At 54.2% G+C, this 13,798-nt stretch overlaps 1 protein-coding gene across 5 annotated transcripts in view; it reads left to right on the forward strand.

The window, feature by feature from the left end:
- The first annotated feature begins 4,445 nt into the window (after positions 1-4,445).
- PRRX1 (paired related homeobox 1) overlaps positions 4,446-13,798 on the forward strand; it is a 78,924-nt gene continuing 69,571 nt past the window's right edge. For all 5 annotated transcript variants that reach the window (XM_042925650.1, XM_042925653.1, XM_042925652.1 and 2 more), the window contains exon 1: positions 4,446-5,697. In XM_042925650.1, the coding sequence (XP_042781584.1) occupies positions 5,457-5,697 (241 nt within the window). In that variant the 5' untranslated portion in view covers positions 4,446-5,456. The remainder of the gene's footprint in view (positions 5,698-13,798) is intronic.

Genomic DNA, 13,798 nt, shown 5'->3' on the forward strand with positions numbered 1-13,798 from the left:
TTCTCAGAAACATTAAAATATGACACCCCTGTGGAATCGATCTTGCATCTCATTTTCTTCCCCTGTTTCATCGCCTATGAATATATATTAGATTGTCAACCAGGAGCAGGAGAACATTTCTACCCCCAAAGCGTATTATTTGCATGAGGGTGGCATTGTCTTGTTTATGTGTCGTGGGACCTGTGACCTGTCACATGTGATTATCACGTCAGCTTATTAACACATCAGGGAGTGCAACTCCTGATTTCCACCTCAGGGGGAGAAATGCTTAGGGTGGGGGACATTCTGCTAGCCAGATGAGGCAGTGTTCTGCCAGTTCCCCGTGCCAGGGAAACCCTGGACAGTGATCAGTACCAAACCTGCCTATGAATAGGACCACCCAAGGGCACGTGGCTAGAAACCAAACCTCCCTCCTACCATGGTCTGATCTCTCATCATGTTTCCTTGCTAGTCCCAGCTTTGCTCCCACTTGCTTATGGAGGAATCCAGAGACAGGAGTTCGTTTTCAAACAGGGCGGGGCAGAGGGAAGGGTTGCAAAGGCGCGCTCAGATGCTGGAAGGATCATGTGGAAGAGGGTTCTGTTTAGCTGCATCACCCAGCGCTTCAGAATTTTAATAAAGATTGATGGATGGATGGAAGTCAAAGTGAAAGCCAAGGAAAGATCTACACATGTTCAGAGATTGTGAGTTCGAAATGCTCTCCTTCCAAGTCTTCCCAAAAGGAAATCACAGGGGGAAAGCAAAGTAGTGATTAAGGAACTAAACAGGCCACAGCGTTCTCTGGGGCCTTCTAAATTCCCAGGCCAGGCCTGCTGCCTGCTTGCTGAGATGGGCATGTGCTCCCGGCCACAGCTTCCCTTCTTCTGACATCTTTCTGCCAGATGGTCCTTCTTGAATTCTAGAGGTGCTTGGCCCTTCTGATTCCTGCAACCTGAGCCCAGAGAACTTTGATCCACCAATTTTCCCCTCCCTCCACCCCTCCAGTGAACAAGGCCTGGCGCCTGGACAGCAAGGGGAGGCCAGGCTGCGACCTTGGGTGCTCTGGAAAGGCATTCTCCTGCCCACCTCTGTGTGCCTAAAAGAGAGCACCTGGCGGCGCTGGCTCTGAGGGTCCCAGAGAGCCTTCTCCGGCCTGGCCGGCTGGCGGCACGAACCCGTGCTTTTCACCATTTTACTTGGGCGAAACTGCGCTCTCCAGTCAGTCTTGAGTCTCCCTGTAGGGTTATCCCGATGGCTTTTAATTACGATCCAGCAAATCCAGAATCTCAGCAAATTACAAATGTATGTAAACATAATCAGGATGTGGATCCAATCCACTAGCAATTGTTAATAGAAAAAAAAAGGGGGGGGAGGAAAAAAACTAAAAAGGTCTAAACAAGTAAAAAAAAAAATCAATTCTGCAGGGTCTATGCCTCGGGGATTTGCTTTCTTGGGGATCCTGCCCGCTCCTTCTTCTAGCCCACCCTGCAGCCCCGACTCCCTGCGGTGATTTGGGGCGGAGGCTGGGGGATTCTGGGGCTTGACCCCTGCAACGGCGGCCTACGGGATGCCCTGGGAAGGAGCTGCCTTCGGGAGGGCTGAAGAGCTCCGCGAGCCTTCTCTCCCGCGGCCTCCTCCGCAGGATTCCAGAAAAAGCGCTCTGGGTCTGCGAGACGGGGACCCTGCCTCCTGCCTGGAATCCCTGTCCCAACACTGGCATCTCTCTTTCCCAAGTTCCAGTTTCTGGACCCTGCCCCCACTCCCTCACCAAGGTCCTCAAAGGCCACCCCAATCGCTGGAGCAGGGCTCCCAGACTCGGGCCTCCGGAGCCCCTGCAGGGGCCGATTCGCCAGCGCTGAGCGAGCCCCACGCAGGCGGCGGTATTCGAGCTCTCACTCCCGGAGACATTTTAGGGAAATGTTGTGCATCGAAACTTCTATATAATATAACATATATACACACATACACATATTTAGTCGGCAAATGTTAAGCAAATGTGTCTGATGTTTTTGTGGAAGCCGTTAGCATCCTCGTTGGTAGTGGTAGGACTGGTTGACATTATTACACGAATGACAAGTGGATGATGTTAAGGGAGTGCCTGATCCCTCCCGAGAACACGGGGGAGTAGAAGTGGAGACTTCCGACTCTGTTTCCAACGGCCCATCCCTGATCTCCCCCGTCGCTACCTCTCGGTCAGTAACCAGACCGCCCGACCGCATACCAGGGACAAGGCAACTTTCTCCGAAGGGCGATCTTCCTCGACTGACAGATCGCTGGGTCGGTCTCCAGGGGCAGCAGCACGTTCCGGGGGGCCGTCAGAAGCCCCACGGCCTCTTACCCAGCCCTTTGTCCCAAAGGGCAGTTCGGTCAGTGTCAGGACGGAAAGAAACGTGAAATTCAACTGTAAATGAGGGCGGAGAAGGCGGGAGAGGCCCGGGCCGGTTCCGGGTCTGAGCAGGCTAGGGGAGAGCGGGGGAGGCTGCCCCCGGCTGCGGGGACAAACCCAGCGGTGCCTCGCGCTCGGCGTGCGGGGAAGGGGGAGACGGCCCCTCGGCCTTTCCCCCTAAGCTCATCCAGCAGGACGTCTGGGGAAAACCTCTGCGCGATCGAGTCGCGTCCGTTCGAGCGAGCGGGTGGCAGTGCCACGTGAGGCGCTCGGCCTGGGCTCCCAGAGGCTGCGGTGCTGGAAATCCCCGCGGAGGGCGTCCGGCGCGGCGCCCGCACTCGGTGCGGGCCCACCCGGGTGCGCGTCCGCCTCCCACCGGCGTCCCGAGAGCCCCGCCGCGCCGCTCGCACGGGCCCAGACGCGGACAGATGTTTACTGCTTGGAGCCCCGACCGCTGAGGAGACGCAGCGACCCGCGCGGCGCACCGCGCGGCGCTGGCGGGGCTTTGGGCTCCCGGTCGGGGGTGCGCGCGGGCCGGGTTGGGGCGGAGGAGGGCGAGGGGATGGAAATAGGAGGGGGCAGTGGGTGGACTAATGATGAAAAAGTCTCCTCCATCCCGGCTCCTTAATTAAATGCATGGAAAGAACCGAGGCGAGCACATCTGGTTTCAATCTGCAGCCCTTTGATGGCATCAAATGTTCTTTTCCCAGATCAGGGCTGGGAGTTCTGGGCTAACTATGGCCGTTTGGAGCCCAGAAAGCATTTACACACACTCGGACCCCTCTTTCTCTCCAGTAGAGCCTCTGGGCTATAGGAGGAGGAAAAAAAGGGGGGGGGGGGAGTCTAGTAATCAAGGCAGTGGGAAAGTGTGTGTGTGTGTGTGTGTGTGTGTGTGTGTATTTGAAGAACATAAAATGCCACAAATAAGCACTTAATATTTTACTTACTCGTCATATAGTAACTCATTTCTAATGAGACTATTAAAGCTGTTACCAAATTCCAACAGGTCATGAAAAAAATCCCTCAGCACCTCTCTGTTCCTTGTCAAGTCAGGGCTCAGCAGACAGACGGCAGAGCATTATCCGTAGACTTGGGGGTTCCTCTATCCCTCCGCGTCCTTCCTCTTACCCCACCCCCTCGCCCCCCGCCGCCCGCCCAGGCACCCGGGCCGGACCCTGAACTAAGCAGGAGCCTCGCCCGGCCGGCCGCTCGCTCCAGGAGTGCCCCTGCCTTCCGAGCATCTGGGCAACGCGACCCTCCCGGCTTAGCGTCGTCGCCTGGGGAAGCGACCTTGGCCGCACCAAAGAGGTTACGAAATTGGCCAGGGTGGGGGGAGGCGAGAGCAATTATGCTACACTCGCAGAGTCCTTTCCTCCGGCTAAATAAATATGTAAATTTCCCACTGCCCTGGCCCCGGGATTCCTAGCGGCGAGAGACTCGAACCGATTCGGCGCCTTCTAGATCTCCCCTAACCTGCCTTTGGTTCGCGGAAGAAGCGTGGGAGAGCCTCCCACTATTATCGCGCCTGTTATTTTATTACATTATTTAAGAAGCTGTCTCTACGGAGCCAAACGTAGCTTTAATTTGCTTGCTCTCTCCTTCATTCTCTCTCAGACACTCCCCCACCCCCACTCCCAAAAACTGTTAGAACTGCAGGAAACGCTAAAAAAAAAAAAAAAAAAAAAAAAGGCAGAGAGAGAGAGAAGAAAATTTGATTGAGATAGTTGTGGATTTTTTTCCAACAAGTTTCCCCGCAGCTGTTATCAAAACATGCAAATGAGATTTTCCAACAAGATCTTAAACAAATCTGGAGGAGTTAATGCCCAGGCAAAATAATCAGTCCGTTTGAAGTGACTGTGGGTTTCAGTTTGTCTTTCCTCCCCGTGATACTATTGCAGGGGAATGATAATTAGACCTTTACTTAAAAAATCCAAAGGGGCTCTCTCGCTTTCTCTTCCCTCCCTTTTCGCTCCCTCCTCCCTCTCTGGCTCCCTCCCTCTCTCTTTCTCTCTTGCTCAGATGTTGGCAAAGGGGGTTTTCTTAATCAGACTGTTTTTTGGTCCGAGGGAAAGGAGGAAGAAGGAGATTGTGATGGAGAAAGGGGGTCTGTAAAACGTCAGGCACCGCACAAAGGCTTTGCCACGTAATTACAGGCTCCTATTAAGTCGAGATCTGCCCTCCCAGGGGTCTCCAATTTTCTTGTATTCCCTACAAAGCCTCCTCTGCATGCCAGTTTGTGCCTTTTGAAGTGCCAGAGAGCTTCTTGATCCAACTGAGAAGGAAAAAGGAGCTCAGCAAGAAGAGGGGGAGAGAGAGAAGGGAAAGGGGGGAAACCCACCACCACCCTCCTTCGGACTCTTGAAGCCCTTTTTTTTCTTCTTACGAAAAGTAAAGTGAGAATCCTGCTCTCCAATACATCTGCAAGACATCACCCTCTCCTCCTGAAACTTTAGTCACTCCTGAGAATCCACAGGAGTGCAGAGAGGGGGAACACGTTTTCTTGAAGATGTTTTAAAGCTGGAACAAGCCTTCTTCTGTTGGTGCTTGAACTCTTGCCTGGGAATAACTTTTTTAACCTTGAAAAAAAACCCCACTTTGATTCTTCTCTCCCACCCCTTCTTCTCTCTTCTTCTGTTTGCCTAACTCCCCCGCCCTGCTGGCCTCCCCTTTCCTTTCTCCCCCTTATTATTATTTTTAGTGTGTGCGTGTGGACGCTTTTGGAGAGCTGGAAGGAATTTTTTTCTCCTGACTTGAACATAGGGTGACTTTTTAATTTTATTTTTTGGTGTGGATTATCTCCTTGGACCGCGCCGGACTTGGCCTCAGGAAAGCAACCGAGGCTGTCGAAGGCTGTTGGTGCAGAACTCTGCTCCGCAGAAGGGGGTCCCCCGCCCTCTTTCCAATTTTTTTTTTTTTTGTCCTTCCCCTCCTTCTCTCTCTCTCTCTCTCTCTCTCTCTCTCTCTCTCTCTGACTCTCTCTCCACTCCCCCCTCTCTCTTCCCCACTCTGCTCCTCTCCCCCCTCGCGCCCACAGCGTTTGGTGTTGATTCGAGCGGGAAGAGGGGGGTGGGTGGGATCGGAGGGGGAGACCATGACCTCCAGCTACGGGCACGTTCTGGAGCGGCAACCGGCGCTGGGCGGCCGCTTGGACAGCCCGGGCAACCTCGACACCCTGCAGGCGAAAAAGAACTTCTCCGTCAGTCACCTGCTAGACCTGGAGGAAGCCGGGGACATGGTGGCGGCGCAGGCGGACGAGAGCGTGGGCGAGGCCGGCCGGAGCCTACTGGAGTCGCCGGGACTCACCAGCGGCAGCGACACCCCGCAGCAGGACAGTGAGTGAGGGGCGCATGCCCGCGGGAGTGTGTGTCCGGGACGGGGTGGGGGTGGGGGGCTGGGGACGCTGGGGGTCCCGGCCGGGCGCCTGCAGCCCGCCAAGGCCAGGGGAGAGAGAGGGGGCGAGGAGAGGTGGTGGCAGTGGCCGGAGGAAGGGCCGGTCACAGACGGGGAGGAAAGGAGGGCTCTGACGAGGGCGTAGCCCAGGCGGCCGCTGCAGGGAGAGGCCCCGAGGTCGGGGTCGGGGACTCTGCCCGCCGCCGACTGTCTCTGAAACCCACTGGGCCGCCCCTCAGTCCGGGGCGCGCGCGGCGACGCGGGGCAACCGGGCTGGCTGGGCAAGGGTCCCCGAGGGGTGTAAAGGCGGGGAGCCTGCCCTGTTCGGGAGGGCGGAAGGTTAAAGGCGCCGAGCCGGGTCGGGGGGGCTCCTCCCGGGTCGCGAGCGCGGGTTCGGAGGCAGGCGGGGCAGAGGAGGAGGAGGGCACGGCGCACAGCGGCGACACCCGCGCGGCCCCGGCGCGCGGGGCTCACGAGGCCGGGGCGTGCGGGAGGGGCCGCTTGGAGCGCCCAGCCCCAGCGGCCCAGCCGCTCTCTGTGCCCGGCGGTGGCCGCCCTCCACCTGCGGTTGGGTTCGAGACCCCCGGCGGAATCAAAGGCCTGTGCCTGGGGAAGACTCGGCGAAGCAGAGGGAGTGTCCTTTGGGGTGAAACCCGAGCTCCCGGCCCGCACGGTCCCGCACCCGAGAGATGCGCAGGGGAAGCTCGGGCCCCAAAGCCGAGCCTAGTGTCACATTCGAGGAGCTCTCCCTATTGGCCCTAAGACCTCGAGAAAAGTCCCCGTACAGTCTCCCTTCCCCATCCTTCCCTACTGATATACCGCGTCTCCGTGGAAATCTCGCTGGCCTCATTAACCATGCCTTAAAAGGTGACCCCCAAATGTATCCCTACGTTCTGGGGTCTGTAACAGACCTGTCACCTGGCTCATCCCAGGTGACATGGGGCTTGATATTTCCTTTTTGAGATTTCAAGGGTCTCAACTTGGCTGGAAGTTTTTAAATGAAGCTAATTCCTTTCCGTGTCATTATTTATTTGGTCTTCAAATTGGGAACCTGTAGACACAGGAGACCCGCCGGCATTCCACGGTTTAAAAAAGAAAAAAAAAAAAAAAAGCCAATATCAGACTCTCGGGAAATAGACAAAGCAAACAGGACCCAGAGACAGCTGGAAGCAAGGCCCGGGCAAAGGGCTGCAAAGAAGCAGGCGGCAGGGGAAGCCCCTTGCTCGGGCAGGCCGCCTGCCCCTCGCCCAGCTTCCTGGGTCCAGGCCTAGGATCCCCTCCGCGTTTTTCAGCCCAAATCGAACTGGGGTCGATCCACCCTACGTATTCCCAGAGGCAGAGGGCGACGGGGAGTTCAGGCTGATGGAAAGGTGGCCTGCTCTGTTACTACAGAAAGAAGGCCAGCTCTGAGGAATGAAGACCCGGTGTCCCCAAGTCCCGGGCAATGGCTGGGCACAGCGGCGGAGGCTCTCTTGAAGATATTGGAGCCTGGAAGGGGTGGAAGGGAGGGGGGTTGCTCGCGCTGCACGCGTCCGCAGCAGGAGTTAATTGCTGGCGTACACACTTGGAGCTCCAAGAGAATGCGCGGCGGAATGTGATTGTTTTTTAAACGTTTCGCTAGGGAAAATTTAAATATGCAAAGCACAGGGAGACTAGGCTACCGAATCGCCCAGCTTCTCTGATTCCGCACCTTCCGCGGTTCTCCTTTCGCCCTGGTTAATTATTAATCGCCACATTTATCGCTGTTCGGAGAACTGGAGGCTGGACCCACAACCGAAAACACGGTCGTGAAGAAACGGCTGCGTGAAAAGACCAGGATGGGGCGGGCGAGACCAACCAGTGTGGCTTTACCCCTAAAACAAGCAGAGGGATGTGAAAAGCAGGCCCAAGGCCGGTGGTCACAGCGAGTCCGGGGCCCGCGTCGGCCTCGATGGGCGCCGGATACAAGAGGGCTGGAGGGCTGCCGAGGGAACGCCACGAGAAGGGAGCTCGGGTTCCTGGTGGCCTCCTGGTGCGAATGGAACGACTCTGGACTGTGGAGGCCGCCTGGGAAACGCCTGAGGTGTAGGTGGCGCGCGGTGGTGGCTCCTGTGAGACCCAGACCTGGCGTGGCCAGAGGTCGCGCTGCGCACGTGGCGTCCGCCGTGGTGCCGAAGGACACAAAAAGCGCAGCGGCCGAAGTTGGGGACCGTGTGTCCGGAGGGAAGGGGATGCGAACTTCGGGAGCCCGCCCCCTTGATTCTTGAAGGCATCTCTGAGTTTCAAGGAGTAACGACAGGCCTGGTGGGGAGTGGGCCCCCGAGAGGAAACTGAGGCTCGGGTGCCAGCCAAAGAGAGGCTGTTTAAGGAAGGATGGTGGACAGACGGTTCTGGAAGAAGGTAGCAGAAATGCAGACCGCGCTGATGGGGACAAAGTGACCGACACTTGGGGCTAAGAAAGTAGCAGAGAAACACAACAAGGCCTGGCTTTCTGGAGATGACTGGGGCCTATTCTTCCAACAAATAGTTGTTGCTTTTAGAAGCCCTGTTTCCTCAACCTCCTCACTCATCTCTGAGATGAGAATAGGAAGGTCTGGTCAGTGGGGTGATAGTGTTCAGGAGGACCCTTGTCCTCAGTCCTCGGGTCCGCCATCAGGGGTCTCGAAGGAAGCTGTCGTGAGCTGCTCGAGTCGGGCCCCCCACTGGGCCCTGCTGGGCTTCCAGTGGGCAGTGGACAGTGAGGCTCCCAGGGCGAGTCAGAGAAGAGAGGAGTCTTCAGGCAGACGACTAAAGCTGGGCTCTGGAGCCTGAAAGGGACGGAGAATGACCCCAAGAATCAGGTGCCCCTTGCAGCCTGCTGGCAGTCTACCCCAAAGTGGCAAGCCATCATCTTCAGAGGGATGGGGCACGTGTAGAAGACCCGGGTTTACTCTCTCAGTGACATAGAAACCTGTTCTTCCTAAATATTCTTTTCAGCTCCCGTTAGTAAAACAGGTTTCATTTACAACGATATTGCAAATTCTCCAGTTATAACCTGGGCCGACCTTAGTAAGACCTCACTGATCTCTGTCACTCCTCAGCACAATTCTGTTTCCTCCTCGGTTGATATTCATTGCACTTTCTTCTCTGTAGAATGATTTCTTTTCCCTCTTACTGATTTCCCCAGCCCAGTAAATTTCTCAGACTTCTGGGTTCAAATGCCTTAAGTGTTAAAGAAATGGTTCTTTAACAGTTAGGAATCCAGTGGCTAATGGGGCAGTGTGGAGTGTGAAGGGGGTGGAACAGGGGAAGCCAGCGAGAGGAAAGAGGAACAGGTCATAAAAATAGGCAGACCTACTCCTAGGACCACGGTGCATCCCGCTGTCATTTCTTAATCTGAACTTCTGCAAACTCTTAAAAAAAAAAAAAAAAAAAGCGCCTGCCTTCCACGTTCCCAACCTCTAAATTAGTGAAACCAGATTGTCCTAATAAGACCTTTTGTTGGAAACACATGTAGTCATAAAAAGGTAGACGGAAAGTCAATTAGACACGCGTGCACACACGCACACAGTCCCAAGCCGGTGCTAAGTGTGCACCGGGCGCAGCTGGGCCCCGGGCCGCGGCGGGATGCAAATGCAGAACAGCGGCGCGGGAAATCGATTTGTCACAAAGGGAGAGGTGTAAACGCGGCGCGAAGGAGTCGCCCCGCCACACTCCCTGGGCCCAGCGCCGCCGGCTCCTCCCCGCACGAGGTACGCCCAGGGGAGCGGGAATGTTCTCTAGGGTGCTTCCTAGTTGGAATTCACATCAGAATATCAATTTCCTTGGAGTTTCAGCATTTGTAACGCCCACGGCGCCAGAAATGTTTCGGCACCACCCTGGGGCCCTGGAGCTGTTGCTGGCACTCTGAATTTGGGCCTCAGTGATCTTGATTCAAAGAGGAGCCAAGGAAATATATCATTTTAAAGGTAGCCTGGAGATTTTTTTTCTCTTTATAGGAGGCAGTGAAATCCAGAATCAAGACAGGTCACGGAGCCCCTATGGTCGCAGGTCAAGTCCAGAGGAGAGGTGGCAAATCCTGTTTATCTGACAGGCAGGAGCAGGGCGCTGGATGGCCTCCTTCTCTTAATATTTTGGAGAATTTGACAGTCTGGTGACTTTCACCCGCCCTGGGGAGAAGGGCAGCCCGGAGTGCGAAGGTCAGGGATCCGGGCCTGTACAGTCCGAGGCCGCAGACTGCCAATACTCGCCGGGTCTCCAGACCCCCCGACTGTAGAAGACAGTGAGCGAGTGTCTCCACCATTCATTTGTGACGAAGCCCTTTCCAAGACTCCCAAGCGCCTCTGCCGCATCTTAGGCATCAGGCACCCGTGCATTTTGGCATGGTGAACTTTAGGGTCCCCCGCATCCTTAGATTAGACCGGGGGTCGCAAGGGGCCCAGCAGCTCCTTCGTCTTCCCAGCGGCGTCATTTTAGATTTTACAACACGAGTGAATAAACCATCTCCAAACGAACAAGGTGTCACATACGCTCCCCTGCCTTGCGGGGGGTGGGGAACCCCATCAACTTCAGAACCACAGATACCTTCCTACTCCACTGGCTCCGATAAACTGAGATCCGGGTCTGGGACTGCGTGCCCGGCCAGCAGCCACCTCGGAGACCTTTTTTCACTTTTAAATGGCATCTGTAGATTTCAACTAGAGGTCAGTTTGATTTTTATTTTTTTAAAATGCATTTCTTTTACAATCCCTCCCCTCTACCCTGCTTACCTGCTCCCTCCTTCAGCGGGACCGCCACCCCAGCTGACCGGTAGCCGAGGGAGAACTCGGCTTCTTCGCAGGCACATCGGGGACTAGGGTAACGGGATGTCGCAGATCTCTGCGAGCTTGTGAGCTTGTGCGCGCAAGGCGATCCCCGCGTGCCTCCTGTCCGTGGCGGTTCTAAGATCATATATTTCTTTTTTAGTCTTTGAGAGATGGAGCTAGAGGAAGAGCTAGGAGGTACTTTTTTTTTTTTTTTTAAATAGGGCGAGTAGTGTTTATAGAAAAGGAGATAAGTCTTGAGTTTTGCTTCTCTTTTTTCTCCCCCCAAGGGGTAGAAGAGTTTCTTGGGGAAGAACTACATCCGGAAAAAAAAGTAAAACTTAGGGGTTCAGCATCCTCTATTCAAGCCAATTCGTAAGGTCAACCAACAGGATTCTTGGAGTATTCCTCTGAGCTAGAGATGAGACATTTACAGGAGCTACTTGGATAAGGTCTAACTTCCTGCGTCCACTTGGTGTCCAAACATTTACAGAACTACCTGTGAGTGCACACCACTGTAATCTGATTGGGTGCTCTGCGGCGGAATTCGGTTTTAATTTAACTCAGACCGAGTACCACCCCAAACGGTTTCCCTTTAACTCCCTTTTCAACAATACAGAGAGGATGTCTATGTCAACAGCATTAATGTTTATCCACAAGAATTTGGATTCTTGTAATTCCCACCAGCTCCAGGAGCAGGCTAACAGCACTCAATTAAAAACTATCTCAAACAGTAATAACAATATCAACAAACTGCCACGACCTTCTTTTCTCTAAATGCTGTTTCTTATTAAATCAGGAAATGCAGAAATGCATTGCCAAGACATCTGAGGAAGGGACAGTCATCGGTGTTCGGGGTCTGCGGGTTTGCTTTCCACCTGTAGAAGTTGTTGAGTAAGATGTCTCCACCGTAGTCTGAATATTAGTAGATTCTTGGCGTGGTCATTTTGTCTAATAAAGTGAGGCAGCCTGGAGGAAGTAGTTGTACAGAAAATTAGGAACTACCGATTTTAGCTTTAGACTTAACAAAAAATCACTACATTTCACTTGCCCTGGAACCACTTTTCTTGAAAAAATATCTAGGAAGCTGATTACAGGGACGATAGTCACTTTAAGGGTGGGGTGGGGAACAAAGACACAACCAGTGGTTGGTGAAGGAAATTTTATGAAAGAAAATAAACTTGTCAGAACAAATCAATCACACACATACATGAGTGACTTCTCAGAAGAGCCCAGGGACAATCGGAATCTTAAGGGTTCTGCGCCCCGCAGTTCTCAGATACAGGAAGAGAGTCATGACCAGAAATCAGTCCTCGGGTACTGGATGTCCCAGCCTCTTTGCTGCACCACGTAATGAGGGAGCTCTAATTCCCAAGATCTCTGAGGCTTATTTTTGCCGTTATCGATACCCCCAGACTCAGCTTCAAATGAGGAACGAATCTGAAAAATGCGTCTTAATTTGAATCCTCATGATTCGCGTTATTAGAAAGGACAAGGACAGGTCCTCCAGTTGCTGTTTCGTCTGCTTGGAGCTGTTTGCAAGCGACTGGGAATTTTCTTAACGGGCGGGCGAGGAGACACCATTCGGGAAACTTCTCTGCAGGAATGGAGATCGCACCCGGCCTGAACAGCAGGCTCTCCATTTGGGGGTGGGGGGGGGCGGTGGAGGAGGGAGTTGATAGAGCAGAGAAATTACATTTTAACTTTCGAAACAGAGCTTGACAGTGGCTTAGATTTTCTTGCTCTTCATCTGGGCCGGAACAAAGATGCAAACACCCCACCCCACCGCCGCCCTCGCCTTCCCAGTTCCCAGGGCGGCGAGGCGGCTGCCCCGGGCGCCGCGGGATGTACCCGCGAGCCTGCTTGCCTTCTCCGGCCGAAAGGAGGCGCATTCCCCCCGGGGCCGGGGCGGGACGGGCCTTGCCTTCCAAAATCCTTGGACTTTGGCAGCAGAGCGACCAGCTGGAAGACCCGTCTACGCAAGTAGCAACAGATAGGAAATATCTGTGTCACGAAGACACTCCAGGGACTGCATAAATGTATGCCATACACGCGTGTTCACAGAAACACGGAGTTAGCTGGTAGGAGTTCTGCCTTTCTTGCCTTTGACATGAGGGTGGTCAGGATTCCAGGAAGGGGGAGGAAGGGGCGGGGGGACTAGATGCCCCTGGTCAGCGGGTGCTAGGGATGGAGCCTGGGAAGGAGAGGCTTTGTCTCCGTGGAGGCGGGTGAGATGCTTCTGCACATCAACTCCAGGTGCTTAAAGAAACCGGGGCAGATGGGAGAGCGAGAGCGGGAGGGCTGGCGTGTTAGGGAGGGGCCGCTGAGCTGTGACACACACCCTCACTGTACCCCAGTCTTCACGCAGGACAGACACTGGCCACCCTAGAGTCAGGCCCTGGGGTTAGCGGAACCCTCTTTCCCTCAAGGGAAGAACAACAGCTACCCCAAGTCTTGTGTGTGTGTGTGTGTGTGTGTGTGTGTGTGTGTGTCCCCAGATCTGACCCCTGGCTTCCCCTCATCCTCCCTTTTTAGGCAAATGGTTTACAGGACATTTGAGGAAGATTCTTCACCCCCTTCTGTAAATCTTGGGTTTTTCGACTGGGCTCCCTACCACACCCTGAACTTGGAGGTCAACAAGGCAAGGCAGCAGTGGGAGCAAGGAACGAACGGGCAGAAAGAATACTTTGTCTTCTTAGCAGAGGTGGTGGTTCACACATACCTTCCAAGATAATCGGAGCTTGGGTGTTCACTAGAAGCAGAAGTGCCAGGCCGGGGCCGCAAGGGAAATTGCTTTCCCACAAACGTTTGTCTGAGAGTAAGAACATTCACCCTATTCACTTAATTACTCATCATCAGTCATGTCATTATATTTTAAAGGACCTCACGGTGCTGGAAGGTGCTGTGGTTATAAATAAGCATAAAAACAGATGGGCGCTCTCCCAGCACTCGAAATGTATATGGGGAGGCCAAATCTTTTCAAAGAGGATTCAGATATACAACTTAAAGGCCAAGGGGCCCAACTCAATCAAAGTTTGAGCCAGGACGTGCTAAGTTTAATCAGCTTGACTCTGGGGCAAACTGAAAGGCCTCTCCAGCACTTGGGATTTTTACAGACAAGCCCATTTTCTCCAATCTCTATTGTATTTATCCACACAGATTCTTGCTAGGCTGCAAAGGGCTTGGTGGAGTTGGCCTGGGCCTCGTGGGGGGTAGGGGAATCAGTGTCCAGCCTCCTGCCCTCGTCAGCCATCCTTTTCTTTTCATGCCCTGTGCCGACTGT

This window comes from Panthera leo, chromosome F3, assembly GCF_018350215.1.
Source record: "Panthera leo isolate Ple1 chromosome F3, P.leo_Ple1_pat1.1, whole genome shotgun sequence".
NCBI classification, from domain to species: Eukaryota; Metazoa; Chordata; class Mammalia; order Carnivora; family Felidae; genus Panthera; species Panthera leo.